Source organism: Hippocampus comes, unplaced genomic scaffold (assembly GCF_001891065.2).
Source record: "Hippocampus comes isolate QL1 unplaced genomic scaffold, H_comes_QL1_v1.1 scaffold67, whole genome shotgun sequence".
NCBI lineage: Eukaryota > Metazoa > Chordata > Actinopteri > Syngnathiformes > Syngnathidae > Hippocampus > Hippocampus comes.
Window position 1 is genome coordinate 335869 of NW_017805221.1, and position 21609 is coordinate 357477.

The window sequence follows — 21609 nt, forward strand, 5'->3', positions numbered from 1 at the left end:
AGTGGTGTGAGCTGTATTTTTTTTTGTTTTATTTTTTTTAGAGGTTGGGTGGCGGGTTAAAAAAAAAAGACTTTCCTCTCTGCAAATGCTGCCCTCAAGGGCACATCATGATGTGGAAAATTGGAGCGTTATTTATAAGGCCCGGAGGGGGCACGGCACCTGCCTGTGGAATATATGTGGCACAATATGAGCTCGGCTTTGCACGCCGGCCCGTCTCATCGTGACAGCAGCAATGACAGTTGGACTAAGAATAACCAGGGAGACAAAGCAGCTGAGACGACTCCCCTTTTATTGGGGAGACTTCCTGCCCCGCCGGGGATCAGCGAGCGCTATCTTTCATGACTCAACGGGGCTTTCCATTCAACTTCAACAGAGTTGGTGGTGAGGGTGTGCATGCAAAAACCAACGTCAAACAAGCAACAAAAGCACATATTCATATTTGAGCAAAGGAAGTCGGACGCCGCCTTGGACCTTGTCATCATTTCTGTCAAGAATAGGAGACACAAAGTGACCATTAATGAGTCAAACTGAAAACAATGTCATCATTGTGATTTTTTTTTTTTGACGTGGCACTGCCAGATTTATCCCAAAAGAAATTTCTCAAATTTCAATTTTTCCCCCCAAAAAACATTTGTCTCGTTTCTGTTGCGTTTGCGACCAACGGGTGGCATTGGAGGGCTTCTCCTCCAGCGTTGCACCTGTTGGTCATCGTGTCATGAGTTCGTTTCAGTGAAAAGGACTGCCACGCCAAACACTCGGGGTCAGATCATTGTGCCTCCCTCATGGCTTTTTGTTTGGTCGTGACTTTGCGTTACGGGGGTTTTCACAACTTTCTTTGTGCTCTTCATTTTGTTTCTCCAGTGTGTCCCCTCTTCAGTGTTTTTGTTCATCTATTTTGTTCAGTACAGCCTGCTTCTTCACCCCCACCTTCACACCTCGTGACAAAATGAACCCAGCCCGACCTGTGTGCAGAGACCACACAGTATATCGAGTAGATGTCACTAGCTATACACAGAAAGATCCCAAGCGATGCCTTGATCGGAGTGGACAGATCGGGAACAACCTTTCCATCATTGCATTTTTTTTCACAGGTATTTATGTATAAAATGTTTGCTTAGGTGGTAATTTCGCAAAAAAAAAAAAAAAAATGGCTAGCCTGCGAGCTAACATCAGCAGCTGTGGATAGCGCGTGGTCCACACTAGGGTGGAAACGGGAGTTCAGAACATTTAGATTCTCACATCTCATTTGAAACACTTTTAAAGATGGATGTCACAATGTTGTGAAAAGGTGGTGGGAAGAGAAAAAAAAAGATCAGCTGAGGTACCAAATATGGAATGAGTTTGGCCGGGTGCGACGTGAACGGCATACTGTTGAAAACGACTCGATTTGAATCATTCATGCTTGTTCCCTAATGGCGCTTATGTATTATGAATAAAAGGCGCCGATCGGGTCTGTGGTCTCCGCAAACATTTATTCCCCCAGTCGGACGCTCTTGCGCTTACTCTGAAGTTCAAGTGGGAACGCTCCGTGATGTCGTCCTTTGGTCGGATCAAGATGGTGAGGAATATTTCTTGTCAAGCGGTCGTATATGCGACCCTCCCAAAGGGTGCGGGTCCGCTGGCAAAAATGCACAATTTCTCTCCTTTTAATCTTCGATCAAAAGCAAAAAAGCAAAGATCTCCCTTTAGATATTCAGACAAATATCAGAAAGCGGCTTCAGCGGCTCTGTACTATCCCATTGACCCGCTACCTGCAACACCTCCTCTTATCATACGGCGCAAACCTCCAACTGACCAGCACTAATTACACTTGCACTCATGGGAAATTAAAGGCAAACTATAGGTGTTTTTTTTTTTTATACATTTTTTTATTTTTTTTATTTTAAGTAACCCCAGAGAGGCAAATGAAAAACATAATAAATGTCCACGTTGCTGGGATGCACTTGGATCAGCGTGTAAATTTAATTTCCACAGAATCATAAAACCTCTTCAGGTTGGGAGGGGGGGAGAGAAAGCCAGAGATATACAGCTCATATTTCTCCTTTGATTTCGACTTGTTTTTCATCGATTTGGAATCTGTGATCTCATCTCGTGTAAACACCCGGACATTCCTTTTTCAAGACTTCCATCGGCATCTCTGGCCCGGATCAAACCAAGCGCCGAGCCGTTGATTTTGCACCTCGCGGTCACCTCGGCACTTGCGCCCCTTTGCGTGTTTCTGTTTCAGCCGTAGCATGTTTCATCACCGCCAACACCGTTTGGCGCCCACTCTTGGCCTCGAAAATGCATCGTGCTTCTCGGCATCGGTATGACGACCAACATAAAAGGACAAGCTCGGCTACAATTCTTGATGATGCGTTTTGCTTTCTTCACCAAGTACGATTCTACTATTGTGCTTTTCTGCGCTGTGGGTTTGGTCATGCGGCGTTCGCCGGTTGAGCCGTCCAATTGCCTCGGATTGCAACTTTTCCTGTTTGCTCCTCCGCGAGCCTCCTCCCGGTGTTATCTCGGACAGGCTCCCGCGATGACTTTACAGCTTGAATATGAACGATAGGGTGACCTATTTCTGTTATCGGTGCCGCTCGAACCTTGACCCTTTCTTTCTCAGTCTGTTGACTCACTTTATTTACGAAGGGCCGCAGGAACAGCAAACAGTGAAGCGAACGCGCCAGACCGCAGGGTAAACAGTAAACAGAACAGCCATTTTTCATATTTTTGCGTCACTCACACCGAAAAATCTAAAGAAAATCAGTCACGCTTGAGGACTTATTTGGTCATTCTTACTTATGCTTTTGAAATTGGATTCAGCAGTCTGTTTTGTACCCTTTCACCGTTAAACGACGACAAGCCCACAGGGGTGAAGTATTTCAAGTGTACACTTCCGATGCTGCAAATGAGTGTCTCATGGGGACATTTGTCAAGACGACACGTGCCAGTGGTTGAACCCATCTGCCCTCCGATCACAGAAAGCAGGAGACGGGGGATCCTGCTTTCGAGGCTCCTGATGGCACTTGCTGCACGAACCCACGAAGTCGCTTGCCAATCACTAGAACTTGGCTGGGCACATCCTGCAGACAAACCATCAACCGGTCGCCAGTCATTCACAGTCCACGTTTATTTGTGGGGTGAGTCCATCGCCACTGACAAATGGAATAAACAAAAATAGCTTCATCTCATGCGTGAAGGACATCTTGCAAACAGTAAGGTGTTACTCTTGTATTTGTAACACCCAATCTTCAAGAAATACTCCTCGAAATCCTCCGTCGTCATTGCACTGACCGTCCTCCGTTTCTGGAGGATTGGCCAAAGTCCAAGGGTGCTTTCTCTTCATGTAGTCCCGATCATTGTTGGGCGCGGTGTCAAGAGGCATCCAGTTTTGTTTGTACCCCGATGCCGGATCGGGGTCACCGGGCGGCTGATTATCGCGTCGGTAAATTCCAAGCGAAATTTGGTTGCAGTCCATATGCATGGGCGTCACGTCATCGCACCCGGAGTCCGACGATTCGGAGCAATCCAAGCGCCTCGGTCGAGCTAAAACCGATCCATCCCGGTCAGATCGGAGGCGGTCGCACATAAGAGGTATTCTCTCGCTGTCGTTCTCTGCCCTCAAAGCGAGGGAGGGCAACTTCAGTTGTCCGTTGGCATCCCGCACCGTGTGCAACTGCAGTCGTCCGCACGGATCCACGTCCAGACAGGCGGCGCTTCGTGGTGGAGGCGAGGCTTTTTCCCCGTCTTCCACAAGGACCCTCAGCAGCTCGTTCCATTCGGTCGGAGCAGCCGCCGCCAAGGCGCTGTAGACGACAGACGACTGGCTGTCGGATGCCCGGCCGTTGGGCCCCTCCGCCAGTGAGCCGGGGACCCGAGCCACATCCTGCGGGGAATAGCTTCCGGGAGGTCCAACGCAGGGCCCCTTTGGATCCGGCCTGACGGGAGCAAACTTGGAGACAAAGATTTGCTGAGTTTGAGCAGAGACCGTTGCTCTGCAAATAAGCAGATTCCGCTCCGGGGTTTGCTGCAGATCTGGCGCTCGACTGGCAGCACCGATTTCCTGTGGAGGACACATTGAGACAAATGAATTTCCCTTGTCCAATGGGCCTAATTTGCCATCTCGCGATTCATCAGGAAACATACGTGAACCGCCTCGTACCCCCGGTTCAGATGCACCCACCAGTGGAGCATCCCAACGTAACAAGTCTGTGGCCAAGCATATGCGCTGTGCATATTGTGTTTTTCAACAATCGAAATGACAGGATTTATCATTCTGCACGCAGCACTGAAAACAGACGCGCGCCCAGTCTCCGGCGGATATCCACTGATGTCATTTATACAGGAAAGGCAGGAAGGATTGAACCTGACGCGCGTCGCGGACACAGAGGTAGAGCGCGTTCGCTGTCTGCACTCGAAGCGCGCCCTCGCGCTGCGCGACCGGATGAAATGTTGCCGAGCTCACGCTGAAACACCTGGGGAGCATTCGCCAGCATCAACATCATGCTTTTGGGCTCTGTCGCTATGTGCCGCTTGTTGTGAAGTACGCTGCCAACAATTAGCGCTTAGCCAAGTTGGCAAAGTCGACGATTTGGACAATCATTCGTCATGGCCCCAAAACGACAACAGATTGAAAGATGATCGTCAACGGCTTCGGGGCACGACGCATCCTGAACTTCATTTGCTTTCAGAGAGGAAGTCGGAACGCGACCGTTTCTTGGTGTCATTTTTTTCTTCAGAATGTATCCACGTATTTGCAATTGACACGTTCATGTTTTTAAACCTAGAAGTGTTCATTCTGTTTTAGACGTCCTAGTTGGCGGCCATTTTATTGGAAATGGTGATAACGTGCAGATTCGTGATGGCCCTCGAGGTTCGACTGCATGTGAGAACAGCTCATGTTTTCCATTGTGTTCCACGTCCACCCAAATCCGGTGCTGTGCAAAAGTATTTGGCTCCCTCATGATTTCTGTTCACTCACTAAAAGTAAATATTGACACAGTCGTTCATTGTCCTCAACTTTCGGGCCGACACGCCAAATCCTGTACCACGATTTTCCGGTTCGGTCACATTTCGAGATGGTCATTTATCACCGCTGATTGGCAGACTCCGTGCCGTTGCACTGCTGTGCGGCAGCAAATGAAGCAAATCCACTTCATGATTGCGCTGCGTGTGTGTGTGGAAGTGCACAAACGCAATGGTGTGTGTGTGTGTGAGACTGTGTGTGTGTGTGTGCGTGTGTGCGTGTGTGCGCATGTTGATGGATATGTCATTTGTTTTCTTTTGTTTTGGTTGTTTAATAATGTCAAGTCAAGTCAAGTCAGCTTTATTGTCAAATATGCTCCATGTGCAACATGGCGCACAGATGAAATTTCTTTCCTCTCAACCGCAACGCAAACATGCAGTGCATTGAAACACACACAGCTAAAAATAAGGGCAGCCAAACTGAACTGCACGTGCAGCATTTGACAAGTGTGAGAAGTGCTGTCTGAAACGAGTCTTGATTGATTGATTGATAGATTGATCGAACAGCTTTTATTTGCTCAGAATAATGCCCGCGGGAAGAACTGAATGCTCTTCCGCTTGTTGGCAGAAGGTTCATCAGGAACCCGCGGCTCCGCCTTCTGTGACGCTCTCGTTGGCGGTGCGTAAAACACGTGCCCGGACCCAACGAAAGTCGCTCAAACGCTCGCGAAGACGACGGAGGAAAAAAGCGCGAAGACTCCGACTGCTCACCAGTGAGCGGGGCGGCTTCGTGTCCTGGCCGCCCTTCGCGTAGACGCACGCGGCTCCGACCGACACCGTGACAATGATGGCCAGCAAGGCGGTGGCGGCGAGGGGCCACGGCAACATCTCGGCAGCGTCACCTGCGGGAGAGAAACAACGACGCCCGTCAGGTCTTGCAGCTGGGTGTCGACGCATCACCGACATCCAAGTGTTTTCCACTTGTCAGCCGGTGCTTTGAGCCAAGTCAGCTTTTTCCAGGCGGATTGGGAATGAGCCCACTTGGGGAGGGCTGTCCTGTCCCCTTCAAATAAGCCACTGCTCACCCCGCATCTCCTCACAGGCCTATCGTAACCTTCATGACTGCCGGAGGCGGAGCTAGAGCTCTGAGACTGGGCGAGGGCTGACTTGATCTCAAACAACCCAGAGGTCATCCCCCCACCCCCCATTCCCCCATTTTCTCTGGCGTAGGCATGCTACCACACGTACCAAACACAAATACCCCCCCCCCCACCGCCCCCCACGCTTTACATTGAAAACTCAAAGTTGTATCATGCTTTTTGTTGGGGGGGAACGGTGGGTGCGTGATGCAGCAAGAATACCCGGAGAAAAGCCCATGTGAGCATGCGGAAAACATCCAAACTCCGGCCAAAAGGCTCCGAATGCACACCGGGCCCCGGGATCTTCGGTGGTCTGAAAAACCGCAAGAGTTGGGCGTCGGCGGTTTTTTGTTTGCACGATAACCACCCAAAGGAAGCGATCGATGCTCACCCGGTAGGGTTGCACAGAAGTAGGCCTTTTCACTCTCCGAACGACCCAACTGGTACAAAGGCTTGTAGACCACGTAGCCGCAGTACTTGCTTCCGTTGGATTTCAAGTTGAAGACAAACTGATCTGACACTCTGCGGTCGCACTGGAGACGCACGGAAAAAAGAAATGTTTTCAGTTTTCAAAAGACGTGTGTATTTGAGCGCCCCCGTTTAAAATCCACGGCAAACTGAGCTCCCCCCAAAACATTCGGATGTCATTTCAAAGTCATCTGATGGAAGGAAAAAAAAAAGTCTATCTTCTTTTCGTTCCCTTGAAAAGCGATGACTACTTTTCCCTGAAGGCAGAGAAAATCGGACTCCTCTCGTCCTCCTCGGCAGTCGTTGGCGCTATACTGCTGCAGTTTTGACACGTGTTTTGTCGTTGCGTTCAATGAAATGTTCTGACTGAAAAGTACTCACGGTATCGGTACTCGAGAGCGGTGAGATCCGACCACAAGCGCTATTGGACATTTTTTGTTAAAGTAGCGTCATGCGCCTCTACCCGATGTACTTGGAAGCCGTTTATGGTTCGGGACAAACGCGAGAACACGCTCGTCCACAATGGCGGCCACGCGCAGCCCAAGCAAAGCGACGAAGCCGACCCGACTCCGGCTCCTCCGTTCGGGTTTACCTGTGCGGCCCACTTGGGGAAGGTGAGGTTAAAGGTGTATTCAATCGAAGTATTGACGGGCCCGCTTTTACTGCTTCTGAAGATGTCCGCCACCGAGACGCCGTTGGGCCCCAGCGGAAGCGCGGCTCGAACAAACAAGGACGCCGCCGTGGCGGCAGTAAACAAAACCACTGGGCCCAAAGTAGCTGCGGGGCACACGGAACGTCGGTCATTTCAACGCGGCGCGCGTCCAACGCCCATCGACGAACGTCCCGTCCCGACTTACTGTTCTTGATGGGGTTGAACCTGGTGGTGTTCCCGTGCAACTTGCCGTCGGCGTACACTCGCGCCAGGTACAAAACATCCGGGAGCGACGGCGTCTCCGCAGTCAGGTCGCAGTGCAGCGCTGTGATGTTGTGACACTCGCTCTTGATCCGGTAAGGATCTCCCGAACCGTAGCTGCAATGATTCGGGCGGATGAACTGTAAGCGTGAGACGTTTCTCTCGCTTACAGTTGCACTTATCTGCATTGATCGTTCCCTTCAAAAGAAGACAAACAAACTACATTTCCTCGATCTGAGCGTTATTTTGCTGGCCGAAGAATGATTGGAGAATGGACTGTAGCTGTAGCTGCACTTTCTTTCACTGTATCTACGAGCCAAGGTCGGTCGCGATGGGCTTACGGGGTGGCCACGCCACTCGGAGTCGTCCGTTTTCATGGACCGACGCATAAGAGCAGTCTGCGTTTGCGCAATATTTGCACCCTGGGTTCCGTACCTTTTGTACTGGACGCTGTAGAGGACCTTATGGTCCGCCAACCAAGGCTTCGCCGCATGCCAGCGGAGCACATTGTAAAAGTTCTTGGACTGAAAGAACACGTTGCCGTCACCAGTGGGAAGACAAGCTGCCGGAGAGACAAAAACAGGGATGGGGGGGCAAAGTTGAGCTGAATCATTTTGTTTGGACGCTAATTCCTCGTCTTTGTTCGCCTGCTTCAAATAAACGTGTTTAATCAGTAACATGACAACTGGAAGTCTTCCCATAAGTGTGGGCAAAAATCGGGAGGCCTCGATTCTGGGGTGTGGTGGCCACGCATGCGCTACTAATGCAGTTCCATTCCGACTCATACCTCAAATCATCTTTCCCCAGTGAAAGTAGCCACTTCCAAGACGGACGGATCGATGGCAACTATGATGCGTCTTGCCCCAGTCTGAAAACGATTTGCTTGTTAGCGATAAAAAATTCTCGACTGAATCCGAAAGAATCATTTCCCTCTGTTGCCATTGAGCAAAGTTCAGCATTCGTTTGGGATTCAGTTCACAAAGCTTTGGGCTACAGAGAAGCTTTGGTGCCTCATAAAGTGGCACCGTCGAGAAATGACAGCGGAAATCTTGACTTTTGGACTTCAGCACATTTCAAAGGATGATCCGTCAGTGTTTCTCGAGTCCTTGAGTAAGCAAAACAAATACTTTGCTGAAAGCCAAAACGGTTTCATATATTTTCTGTTCACGTCTCCGCAAAACTGCTAAAGTCGCTCGACCCTTCTGACGCTCTCTTTTCTAATAAAGAAGTCGCATATTTTCCCATTCAAATGAGCCGGAGGCGGCGTATTGCCGTTGGACGTGATTGCCCTCGCAGTCAGTCGGAGTCAAGCCAGATGAAAGGCTGAAGTCGTCCATTTGGACAATTTGTATTTTTTTAGGAGTTCAGGAATATCACGTCAGGTGAAGAACTTGATCATACCCCCCCCCCCCCCCAGCCCTCCACCGCTGACTGCCTTATAGAACATCCAAGGGGTTTCAGATGAATTTTTTTTTTAATGTATTTATTCATTTATTTTAATGTATGATATAAATGACTTTATGTGTTATTTCATATTATTTAATTTAGTCTTTGCTTTTAATTCCAGGAATTTTTTTTTCCATTTCTTTGTGCGTGACGAAGAACAAAATAAGCAGTGACTTGTTGCCGATTTGAACGGAGATGGACAAGTGGGATTGACAGGCAACACAAGCGCGCACTCACCATAGCAGAAGAGAAGCAGAATAAAGACTTTGACAGACCACATCTTTTCCCTAAAGTTCTGCCAAGAAATGTCCTCCAAAGTGTTGCTCCGACACCAGGGTGAGAGTAAAAAGTGGCCTTGGCTGCCGGGGCGCTCTGCTCCAAGAAGCCGTGTCCCTCGGCTGTGCAGGTGCACCTTTGTCACCTTGCTTCCTGATACTCCGCTCACAGGTTGTCCCGCCCATTTTTTTTTTTTTTCAATTCACCTTTCCTACTTATGAGTCATTCTCCATCTGGGGCAACCCGACAAAAGCATGACCCCCCCCCCCCCCGACCCTCAAAAGTGAAAGTTAAAATGCAATTCCTTGAGACGCTACGCCACGAGCATGTTTTTCAGGTTCTCCCGCAGGGTTGGTATGGTATGTGCTCAATGTTATCGAATGGTTCCGCTTGCTGGCCAACGCCAGAAAAATGTTGAGGCAAACTGCTTCCAAAGTTTTGCCACTCTTATTTGAAAGTTGGGTTTCAACTCATCTCCACCGGGTTTCTCGAGCATTTGAAAGCGACCACCGCTGGCGACAAAGCGCTGGATGGACATGGAGCAAAAAAAAAAGAAAAAAAGAAAACGAAAACACACGACAAACAAGAAAACAATGAATGCACCAAAAATGTACTGTCCAATTTTTGGGCCTGAGATTTCCCGGTACAAAATTGCGAGACAACCAAATTGGAATTGTTTTTGTCCACGGATTGTCTATTGATCATCCAAACGAGAGAGGAGACCCAAGTGGACTTTCACATTTTTCAGAGGGAGGTTTCCTTGGGTAGTAACCAGTAGGTAAGCAAGCACCCAAAGACGGATGGTGTTAGTTCACAGATCGTTGCTCATGTCAACATGAAGTCAATGGATCCTTCCTCTTGAATGTACAGAGAAGGAACCGAGTTCTACTTCCACATTTTAGCCCCGAGCTTTCAGTTTTCGGTTGCCAAGGTCCACGACTCTTGGTCCTCAATTCGCTGTTTTCCGGCCAATGCGGCGAAATCATTTCATCGTTGCGGTCTTTGTTACCGACAATGAGCTTCTCGTCGTTCTTCGGGAAGTGACCGTTGTTTGTGCTGAGCCGATACCAGAGCTCCAAAGTAGGCGGCTGCAAAGAAGGGCAAACGCAGCAAAGACAAAAGGTGGCTGCGCTCCAAATGCATCGCACAATCAAACGGCCATCGCTCAGCGGGCCAAATAAACAGAGCGCAAAGACACGACGGCCTTTTGAAAAGATCCATCTTCTGGGCTCATTGGCAACTAATGGCAGACAAAGTTCGTTCAACACAACAGTCGAGGTCAGGAGGTGCAAAACGGATGGAATTCCTTCGATGGCACGCCCGCAATTGGGCACGTTATGATTTTTTTTTTTTTATGGGGGGGGGTGGGGGGCGCAGCGGTTATGTTACCAATGAGGAGTTCACAGGATAGCACCAAAGTATTTTTTTTTCTTTTTTGCTTTGGCCTTAGCAGAAAACATCAATGAGACAATAAAGACTTTTGGCTTATAACCCGGGATAAATTCGCCCCAAAAGAATCTCAATCAATTTGCAGATTTGTGCATGGCAAAGTACGAATACATAAGGTTGCACCATGTATGGCAATCGAACCGGTTCTGTGCCGGGAAAACTGTATGCTGCGTCATTGCATAGAAAGAACTCGCAGGGTCCGCAGATAATTTCTCGAGACTGTGCATGCATGTCAAGTCATCACCGCTTGGGCTCAAGAACTTGCACGTCCTGGCGGGCCGAGCGTCACGTCCGCCATGATGGTGTTGTCACGAGGCCGTTCGGCGGCCGGCCGACTGATTCTGCGCGCGTCCGCTCCCGCGGGTTTGTCTCAAACTCGGCAAGCCGCTTTGGACGACACGGCTGACTTAAATCGCATAACGGCGCCCGCCCTTCAAGAGCAGTCGACTCTGAAATGAAATCAAGCCAAAAGGTACACAACGGAACAAAAGACTTGTCCGCAGTGCCCGCGTCCTGCTTCACATTGTGCTCTTTTCAACCCAATTCATCACACGAGTAAATAAGCTGTCTTTAAAATGTTCAGTCACCATGGGGGTCTTTGACTCCTTCTGTTGGGAAGGGGGCGGGGGGGAGTGTTCCGAGTGGGCTCGGACCTCATCTGTCACGACACGCTCAAGGTTATCCGAGCGCACTCGCAAAGCAATTCGCAGCCGCCTCCTCGCAACGTTTGCATCCATCTTTGTGTGGCAGAAAGGAGAGCGATCCTTGAGGACTTCCTGAGAGAACCTCCGATAGCGTCTCCTTGATACTGATCGATTACTTCAATGATATTTTGTCTCGGGACTTTTTATATACATATATATATTTTTTTCTCTCTATGTTTGTCCAGCTAATCTATCTATCCATCGATTAGGCGTGGGCATCTCTTAAATTAGAGACATATGTTGATACACGGCAGCCCGGTGGTCCAGTGGTTAGCGCGTCGACCGCACAGTGCAGAGGTACCGGGATCAATTCCAGCTCCGGCCTACCTGTGTGGAGCTTGCATGTTCTCCCCGGGCCTGCGTGGCTTTTCTCCGGGTACTCTCCGCTTTCCTCCCACATTCCAAAAACATGCATGGCAGGCTGATCGAACACTCCAAATTGTCCCGCGGTGTGAGTGTGAGTGTGAGCGTGGATGGTTGTTCGTCTCTGTGTGCCCTGTGATTGGCTGGCAACCGGTTCAGGGTGTCCTTGTGAGGATAAAGCGGATTGGAAAAATGAATGAATGAAAAAGGATGTCGATACACGGGATGCGACACGATTCAAGGGTGGTTCAAATTTTTTTAGCGTGAAATAATTCGATTTGATTCGATAACGTGCGGCTCAGTTGGGGAGGATACGATGCAAAGACTTTTTTGTCGTTGTACACACGTAAGCTTGAACACGTCAGCACTGTCAGTGCGGCGTTTCCTCCGAAGACTTGTCTCGCCAATGAACGCCGATTAATTTCGCATCTCCAACCATTTTTATGTCGCTAATTGATTGGATGCGCTCTCTTCTTTGAAGTCAAAAACAGATGATCTCATTCGAATCGTTTTTGTGACACTGCTACCTGTCCATCTGTCCATCTTGAAAGTTTTGCAAAAGTGAGTCAAATCGTTGGTTCTCTGGAGTGCATGCCCAAGCATCAAGTGTCAAACGATGTGGAGCAGATTTTTGATGTCCATCATAAATCTGTGAAAGATTTTGAATTGTGACAAAAGGTCCTCACTTTCGATCAAAATGGACCCTTTCTGTGCCATGTGAAGCCACACGCACGGACGTGTTCAAAGGCTTTGAAATCAGCCGTCCGCCTTGCCCTTGTCACCACCGCAGACTGTTGAGCCCAAGGGGGGAGGCAACGCCGGTCCTTGAGGGGGAGGCCGCAGTTCTGCATGTTATCCATCTCTGCCTGCTGCAACACACACACACACACACACACACACACACACACACACACACACACACACACACACACACCTGATCCAAAAAATCAGCTCACCAGCAAGCTGTGTTAAAGCCAAAAAAACGATTGTGTTCATTTGAATCAGGTGTGCTGGAAGAGAGAACTTGGAAAAGAAGCAGGACTCTCGGGGCTCTTGAGGACCCGAGTTGCCTCCCCCTGGTTTAGCCCATGGGTGTGCTTGCCTGCCTGTTTGATCCAAGTGTCTACTGGCAAATTAAAAACGCAACGAGAATGTCACGACATCCAGTGTGAGTTTACCGAAATCCATTTGCAAAAAAGGTCACGTTAACACCCCCAACCACTGCTTCCTATCTGCCATGACTGTCAGTATTCCATGCAGAGCGGTGAGCAGCAATCCAACTGTCACATCTTATCTCCAGTGCGCTCTCTTTTCCGGGGAAAGGAAAAAAAAAAGACTCCACGGGTTCTTGGCCATTAAAAAATAATCACGACAACAACAAGCGGGTCTGGCGCTGTTGCGCCGCGTATTCCAAGCATTTGGGGAGTCGTTTGGTCACGACATTGTTTTGGGGGGTTTCGCTTTTCGAGGGTTTGAGAGCATTTGTGGATTTTGGAAGACAGATTGCACGACACGCTTTTCTTTGTCACGATTGGAAATCGTTCCCAGATGACTTAATAGCATGTGTGGGACTTCCTTTGGACATCATACACTAAGGATGAAAAGTTCGAGTACTGCTCTATGCGTATCGTCACGCTATATGTCGCTGGTATCGATAGATGAACAATGACACGTCGCTTGTGGAAGCGGCACTTCATACAACACACTCGATGCACATTATGTGGACGCCATAAAAACAAATATCCTCGAGCGCGTCACCAATTACAATGCCACTTATCAGAAGCTAAAGCTGTTAGCCGATGCATCCAACCAAACTTTGTGCAGCTCTGCTTATCTTTTGGCTTTGACAGGAGCGTGGGATATCACACCTGTGTGTGTGTGTGTGTGTTCGTTCCATATGGAATCCAGGTGTTCACTGCCGTCGACTTTGTATTTTGACCTGTTTTTCTCCCAGAGGTTTGCATAGAAGAGGCTCTCGACTTGCGTCTCTTTGAAATTCCGGTTTGCAAACAATGCTAATGACCAAAAGATCCCTGTAGATGCTGACGTTGCCTCACTTTGGATTTGAGATCAGCACAGCTTTTGAGTAGAAGATGCAGATAAGGGGGTGAATGTCAGCTGTCACTTTGATTCCGAGGAGTGCAAATACCAACACAAATTGGACCATTTTAGACGCTTTCCACTTGAAAAGTATATATGGGGTGTATTTGGCATCAACAGAGTTTTTGTCACGTAGGTAAAGGAAAGTGTCGATCGCGATTGTGTGAAAAAAGGAGTGAGTTAGTGGAGTCAATGAAATAAGTGTGTCGATTATTATTTTGACATCTGTCTTGTGTTGCTGTTTTGTAGTTTAAGGCATCACAAAAGCAAACAATATTAGTGTCAAAGGTGACGTTCTCCTTGACGTGTTTTGAAACAAACTCCTTTGACAGGTCTCGTACTTATCCTGTCACGACCTTTTTGGGGAACGCTTTCACATTGCCTGCATAAGAATTGCTGCCCCCTGCTGGTGCAGCCACAACATCGACCAATAAGCCGCTTGGGAGAGCTGAAGCTTATGTTTATTTTGGATCAAAATGTATTTGTTTTGGTCCTGGTGGCGTTTTCCGGCTGTAACTTTGCTCTCTCTCTCTGTCTCTCTCCGGTTGCTCTGTGATGAGCTGGAGCGTGAAGCCGATCCGGATTGGTTTCCCCGCCGTCTCCGCTCGTCGTGTTGTTTCCCTGACGAGACACCAACAAACAGCCGGAACGCGTTACTGTCTGTGCTTTTTCACGCTGGCGCTCGTTTTGCAAACGCTGGCGAGCCAGAAGAATTTGATGAGCTTTGCCGTTGACATGAAAAAGACATTCGGGAGTTGGAAGAAGACAGCCAGGAAGTGGCGTGACGTGAGCACAAACGCTTGATCCTTGTTGTCAAAGTTGGGAAAATGCTTTTGAGGAGTCTTTAATGGGTTCGAAGGAGAAGATGGGCAGGGAGCCGCAAAAAAGACTTTGGAATTGCACGCAAAGCACTTGTTATGGAAGTTCAGAGACACACACTAAGTTGCTTTCAATGAGTGACTCCCATTCAAAACATTTGTGATTCCAATGTTGAAAAGTTACTTTTTAAACAACAACAACAAAAGTCCGCCCCCTCCCAAAAAAAAAAATTAAAGTTGAATTTAATTCCATCAAGAGGATGCCCAAAATCAAATGTGGATCAGATGCAGCGCGTTCCAACCGCGCAGATGGCTGCCATGAAATAGCATCTGCGTACTTGAGTGGTTCATTGTTGTTTTTTCCCCATTGAATTCCTCATCTTTTGTTGTGCAGAGTGTAATTCACGGAAGAAAATAAAAGCAAACGACAAACCTCGACAGGGGAGACTCACAGAGACTCTTGAATATGTCGGAAAACAGGACACGCTGGGGGAGGTTTACGCGAGATCACCTCCCGGTTAGTCGCTAGATAAATGCTGTCGTTGGCCGTTGATCCGTATCAAAGCCCCGCATTTATTCAAGCTCAGACACTGCCGGAAAATTGACTCGCCGCGGAAAAAAAATACATGGATCTCTCTCTTTCGAGCTCCACTTCAGTTTTTCCCTTTTCACACACCGACCTCTCATGAGAACAGCCTCGTGGTGGTTGCCGTGGCAACCATAACCTCTCTGTGCCCTGCTCGACTGCGATTCGCTGTGTGACTTGGGTGGGATGGAATTCATTCACGTCTTTGCGAGTCGGGCGACTTCAGCATGCCAGTAGGATGACTACATAGCCGGTGAACAAAATTCGGTGAGGAGCGCTGCCCCTTCCGGAAAAGTAAACAGTGGGGGTGGGGCCTTGGAGAACAACTGTTAGCGGCCGCGATGGCCCGGAAATACACCGTCCGTTTGGGGAAATGAAGATTTTCCGCCCATGCAGACGAAACTGCTCATTCCAACGTTGTGCTACTCGTGTTCACAAATGTCGGAGAGTGGCGGCAAAAACACGACGAGTCATGCGCTTGAATACAAAAAGGCGAGCAGTGCTCACGTTGGATAAGCAAGGATTCCCACGGTGAAGGGAAAACAAAGCTCAAAAGTCCACATGGCACAAAGACGGCTCATAATGTCGCGCTTACGTAAAGGATGAGAGAGAGCGAGAGAGCACAGGATGGGGGGGCGCTATGTACACAAATTCTTATATGTTGGATTCATGCATAATTCATGCATGTAGATCACATCAATTATGAAAAAAAAAAACCATCTATTGCGGTGCTACTGAATAATTCCCGGATGCATTAAGAAGAACGTGCCGCGCGCATCCGTTTGAGTTCAATCCTTGAAAGAACCCTGGGGAATGAGCGACATGCTGCTTCACCAAGATAAAAGCATTATTAGGTGACGCAAAGCGGCGCGCTCTGATTCATTTACATCCGTAACAGAAGATTTGATGGCGGCGGAGGCAACACGCTACCGCAGGCGTCGACCACTCCGAGGCGCCGCTATGAAGATTTCTGGCCTTGTCAAAGGTGACACCGTTTACAAATGATCTCCGATTCATTACAACTGATCGTGACGGCTTAAACCGTCGCTGAAATAAGTTCTATTTGTCAAATATCTTCAAAATGACGTCTCAAATTTGTTTGCGTAAAGACAGTTTCAAAAACAGACTTTGATATCATTGAATAACCAATCTGCCCCAGCCGCGCCCGATGCCGGTTCGGCTTTGCTTCTCGGACCGCTTCGAAAACATCCAACGGTTTTTCAACGAGCCCGCTGACGAGCCCCAGCTCCCCGACTTTGCACGCTTTTCATTCATCAGGAGCCAATCTGCAATCTGAAAAGTCCCGAGCGACAGATGGAGGCTTGCACATCGTCATTGAAAAGAGGCTATTATTGATGAAAATGACTTGACGCCCAATTAGCACCAAGCGGGCTTGGCCGTCAAAGGGAGGACATTGTCCCATTCCCACAACCCGACGGCGCGCCGTTGGCCGCCCAGACGGGCTCACGCAATTTCCATTTCTTCACGTGACGTGAGCGAAAGGATCCGAGGGCAACGCAACACTGGCAAATCAATCGCCAATGTGACACGTATTTGACGGCACAACAATGCAGAGATGTCTCTCCATTTAATCAGGAGTGACATTGACTCAAAACATTATTTTGGTCAGGCTGAAGGCATATCCTGTTTTTTGTTTTTTTTTGTTGTTGCTTTTTTTAAACACCACATTAAAGACACAAAGTGCACTTGCCGTTTTGTCACATGAGCCTTTTAAACCACGCCTGCAAATTTTGTGGCATGAAGTTAGACATTCACCGATGGCTTTTTGTTTGGGAGCCTCTCTGGTTTTTTTTTCCCTCACCACGATCGTGCACAGGAGATCTGCCTAATGTGCCGAGCGAACACAAAATTAGGTCTTTTGGTGAATCTGAACCGAGCGTGAGTCGGAATGTTATTTTCAGCCGGGCCTCACTTCCACCTGGCCCTCCAACTGTGAGAGTCGAGGCCCAAAAGAGCTTAAGTTGTTCTGACAAGAGCCTCTTCAAGCGTCGTCACACGACACGAATCCGCACACCATCGTGCTCATCAAAGCGGATCGAAGTGTCTCCTATCGCTTTGAAATACAAAAATAAGATGTGATTGATTGAGAACAATATTCATCGGAACGAGATGTCTTTCTCAATCGCAACCCGCCCCCCTCCGCAACGCCACATACTGTGATTTTCTAACTTTTGGAATCCTATTTGTCGACTTGCATTTCGAAACGCCACCCATTCCATGTGCTGTGAAAGCGACCGCACGAGATGCGACGCGACAAAATAAGTGTCGCTTGTCAAACTCGATGAGTTGCGAGGGGCTCAAAAACTTTTCATGTCGGCTGATGACAAATGCGTTTGCGGGAGCACAGAAAGAGGCGTTCCCGTCGCGTTGTTTGTTTGCCATCCGTCGTCGTCCCAGAATACATCTGAGAGCTTTTTGAAAAGCGCTTCTTTGATTGGCGAAAAGGCGCGCGCCGGGAGTCGCGTTGAAGGAAAAGTGGAGCTGTCGCTCGCTTCGCCGCCGCCTCGCGTCTTGGCTCGTCGCGATTGATGCCTCCCTTTTGCTCTCATTGCTCTTGTCACATCGTCCAAACTCAACGACGACGACGACGACATATGGGATACGCGTTGCAAGTCTGAAGTCGTCGGCAAATGCACAACAATGATCAGAACACAATCTGCGCATCACAGCCTTGTACCGCCAAAGCCTCAGATGCGCTTAAAATATACAATAACCCGTCCGCTTCAAACGTGTGCAAAATCATGTTGTGATGCCGCCGTAAACGTGTCCCTTGTATACGTTATTTGCAGAGCATTCGTTCAGTGAAATGAATTTGAAATAGATCGTTCAAACTTGATTTCATTAGCGTTACGGCTACGCCACTTCCTTCGGGAGGGAAACTTGACGGTGGGGGGCAGGGGGAAAAATGACGAGCGAAAAGTCATCATGCACAGGAAATATCATTCATCACCGTTCATTAAATGTTCGTGATCTAACGGAAACGTTTTGATAGTAGGGGGTGAAAGACTTTTCAAAGAAAAGTCATCGTCTAACTAGGAAGAAGTATTTGAGAAAATTGCTTTCACATTGCAACCTCAAAGCTCACCACTGATGGCATCGGGACCATAAAAAATTTAAATCGAACATCAAGTCCTCCTTGGTAGTAGTTGTCGCCATACGTTGGCAGTTTGAGACACAACTGTGAACCATTATCCCCCCCCCCCCCAAAAAAAGGTCTTTGTTCACGATTTTTTGTCAGTCAAATTGTATGTATCAAGAGGTATCGGTGACTACTCAAATACTTGGACTGGCTTCGGTCTGAACAAAAAAGCAGCACTCAACATCAGACGTTGTTCTTCTTTTTGCTCATTTCGGTGTGGCTCGAAAGTTCCAACGTAGAGTTGATGGGAATCCTTGACTTCACGTGCATTCATTTCATCTCACGTCATCGGACTTCAAAATAAAAGCCGGCTGCGGAAGTTCTGCGCTGCTGCGATTCTTTCAGTTTAAAAAGTCAGTCAACACAAAACACTTCTTCTTTTAAAGGTACAAAGTTGCACAGCTTTTTATTGATTTTTTTTTTTTTTTTTTTTTTTTGGAATCAGTATTTCAAAAATACTCAACAACCAAAGTTAAAACAAACAAGTCGTAAGAAGAAAAATCCAAGTTTCTGCAAAAAGTAGACTTAACATCTGAATACGTTTGTGGTTGTTTGTTTGTTTTTTAAAGTTAGTTTGACTCCTTTTTCTTATCGGAAACACCTGAGGGAAGCAAATCAACAGAGAAAAGATCACAAAAGAAAAAAGGGAAGATTTTTTTTTTTTTATGTACAGCGTTAATAAAACCGACAAAAATCAGTGTTGGTCGCAAAAAAAAACGGAAAATGAACAGAAACAAGAAAACTGATTTGGTTTTGGGATGCATCACCAGAATGGCTGTGCCCCCCCCCCCATCCCCACCCCCCACACCACCCTACAATGGTCCCAGGATGCATAAGACACTTTTTTCATAAAGTTTCAGCTAGAAACATGACATCAAACAGCCTATTTTGGAGCTCTCAACACTTGTCATTACATTTCAATGCTTAATTTTGTCTGCAGAAACGGGTCCAAGAAATCCTTTGGTCAGCCATGTGAAATAATACCTTTTAAAAGAAGAAAAACATCTAAACCATCTTGACAAAGTGGTTTTCCCTCGACAGTAAGGAGCTCCTTTTCCTCACGGAGGAAAAAAAAGTGTCCGCAAAAGTTTGGTCTTGATTGTCCATTCGGGAAAAAAAAAAAAATCAATGCAAAAGACAGAATATACAATCCGAGCGTGAAAAAACCCCACCGCGGCCTTTTCCGGAAAGGAACTCGAACGCCTCCCTCGGGGCCTCGCGGTCAGACGGACGGCAACGGCGGCGGTCATGCGGAGAGCTTGCTCTTGTCCTGCGCGCCGGCCGAGGGGTCCTGCAGGCAGCTCCTTCGCACCACGGGCAGCGGGTGGGCCTCCGTGTTGAACACCCAGTCCTCGGGGGGGAGGAGGTCGTCGTCCGAGAACAGCAGGTACAGATACCTGAAAGCAAAAGCTTTCTGGATGACCAGATCTTATTTCAATTCATATGGTGGCACCTCGAGTGAGGCATTTCGTTTGTCCCGTGACTGCTCCAATCGCTGCTCTCTCAAATCAACTTTGAAATGAATGGGACCGCCTCGACAACGAAAAATAGCCCTCGACCGTCCTGCCCCGTACGTGGTGAACAATAAAAAGCTTATGGATGACATCAAGTGGTGAAAATGAAGAACAAAGGACATTTTCACTGTTATGGGTTACGCCCCCCCCCGCAAACTGGAATATGCCGACCTTTTTTCAACTTACTTGAGCGTCTCCGAGAGGAAGAAGCTCTGCTGCATGTTGTCGTGGCTGTCGGTCAAGGTGTAAACATCGCGGATCCCCGAGAAGCCCGACTCCACCCGGCAGTGCCGCTCCAGCGCCTGAAAATGCCACAAGCACCGACATCTCCATTTTTGGGGATGTTGTGACTTTTGTCTTGAAAACACATGAGGTGACAGTACATTTCTTGTCGTAGTACTTATTTTCTTTTGTAGATCAATTCCAACTTAAAACGTTTCCCTTATTCGGAGTACCATGAGACAGAATTGCAAGTTGACGTGATTTCTCAAAATACATATTACAGGGTGGCACTTTGCCACACGGCGGGCGCAGAGGTGCCGGGTTCGCGTCCGGGCTCCGGTTTGTTTATTATTGGGGGGAAAAAAGACAACTTTTATTTTTCTCAGGGTCGGGAGGCCATCTCGATTGTCAACATGAACCATTTTGTTTCCAGGCGTGTGTTGTGTGTTGTTGTGTGTTTTTACCTCCACGGCCTCCCATCCCCACTCCCTGTACTTGGGGTCATGGGTGAGCCTCCACATGTACATGTAGCTCTCGATGACCTCGGGTCTGAGGATGTAGTATCTGTCGCTCAGCCGGGTCGCCGTGGCTTCGGCGCCGCTGTCGAAGCGGAAGGCTTCGGGTCCCAGTTTGGTGGCTGGGGAAACAACAACAACAAAAAATGGCATTTGCGCAATTCATTCGGCCATTTCAATGAGCGGCGCTTTGCTTTCACACAGAAAATAGCATTTCATTTAACGCTAACCATAAACCCCGTCAAATTTTGCTGACTTGAAATACAGCCAAACACTCAAAAATTGTCCTTAAGTGTGAGCGTGAGCACGGATGGCTGTTCGTCTGCTGGTGGCTGGGGAAACAACAACAACAAAAAATGGCATTTGCGCAATTCATTCGGCCATTTCAATGAGCGGCGCTTTGCTTTCACACAGAAAATAGCATTTCATTTAACGCTAACCATAAACCCCGTCAAATTTTGCTGACTTGAAATACAGCCAAACACTCAAAAATTGTCCTTAAGTGTGAGCGTGAGCACGGATGGCTGTTCGTCTGCGTGCGTTGCGAGGAGCTTGCAACCAGTTCAGGGTGTCCCCTGCCTACTGCCCCAAGACAGCCGGGAAAGGCAAAAGTCCAATGAGGCGAGCAGTGAGACCGCACTTTGCGGCCGGTCTTGTAATTCACCGCAGAGATCGCCGCAATTCAGGAAAACCGAGTTGCCGGTCCTCGCATGTTTTCGGTTTCGATTTTTGCGTCGAAGACAAGACCGAATTTCCCAGGCGGACGTGAACGGCGGCACGGCGCGGGTTGCCTCAGCTCAGTCTTACCCGAGCGATCGTAGCTCTCGTGGCAGGTGCGGGTGACCTCGGCGGCCAGGTCGAGGTAGTGCCGCCGCTTGTCGGGCGCGCCCTCGTCGGCGCCGATGCCGATCATGCCCCCGGAGAAGCAGGCCAGGTGGCCCATCTTGTGGTCCAGGATGCCCCCCCGCCACTCGGCCATGTAAGTC

General features: G+C 48.5%; 2 protein-coding genes across 2 annotated transcripts; both read right to left on the bottom strand.

The window, feature by feature from the left end:
* Positions 1–2604: 2604 nt before the first annotated feature.
* LOC109515440 (uncharacterized) lies at positions 2605–9453 on the bottom strand. The gene is made up of 7 exons (XM_019869225.1): positions 9154–9453; positions 7906–8032; positions 7415–7587; positions 7150–7334; positions 6481–6622; positions 5722–5852; positions 2605–4048 (listed from the first exon to the last, which is right to left on the bottom strand). The coding sequence occupies exons 1-7, from the start codon at positions 9194–9196 to the stop codon at positions 3209–3211; spliced, it is 1641 nt and encodes a 546-aa protein (XP_019724784.1). The 5' UTR covers positions 9197–9453; the 3' UTR covers positions 2605–3208.
* A 9291-nt stretch (positions 9454–18744) lies between these two features.
* LOC109515442 (mannosyl-oligosaccharide 1,2-alpha-mannosidase IA-like) lies at positions 18745–21603 on the bottom strand. The gene is made up of 4 exons (XM_019869228.1): positions 21431–21603; positions 20573–20745; positions 20073–20188; positions 18745–19769 (listed from the first exon to the last, which is right to left on the bottom strand). Exons 1-4 carry the CDS (start codon positions 21600–21602, stop codon positions 19619–19621), a joined length of 612 nt encoding a protein of 203 aa, XP_019724787.1. The 5' UTR covers position 21603; the 3' UTR covers positions 18745–19618.
* Positions 21604–21609: the final 6 nt, after the last annotated feature.

Coding starts and splice junctions, on each gene's coding strand:
- LOC109515440 (XM_019869225.1), bottom strand. CDS start 9,196: ATGTGGTCTGTCAAAGTCTTTATTCTGCTTCTCTTCTGCTATG. Junction 6,623..7,149: donor TCCCCAAGTGGGCCGCACAG/GTAAACCCGAAC, acceptor GTGCGTCTCCAG/TGCGACCGCAGAGTGTCAGA. Junction 5,853..6,480: donor CTTCTGTGCAACCCTACCGG/GTGAGCATCGAT, acceptor TCTCTCCCGCAG/GTGACGCTGCCGAGATGTTG.
- LOC109515442 (XM_019869228.1), bottom strand. CDS start 21,602: ATGGCCGAGTGGCGGGGGGGCATCCTGGACCACAAGATGGGCCACCTG. Junction 20,189..20,572: donor GGGGATGGGAGGCCGTGGAG/GTAAAAACACAC, acceptor TGGCATTTTCAG/GCGCTGGAGCGGCACTGCCG. Junction 19,770..20,072: donor TTCCTCTCGGAGACGCTCAA/GTAAGTTGAAAA, acceptor TTTTGCTTTCAG/GTATCTGTACCTGCTGTTCT.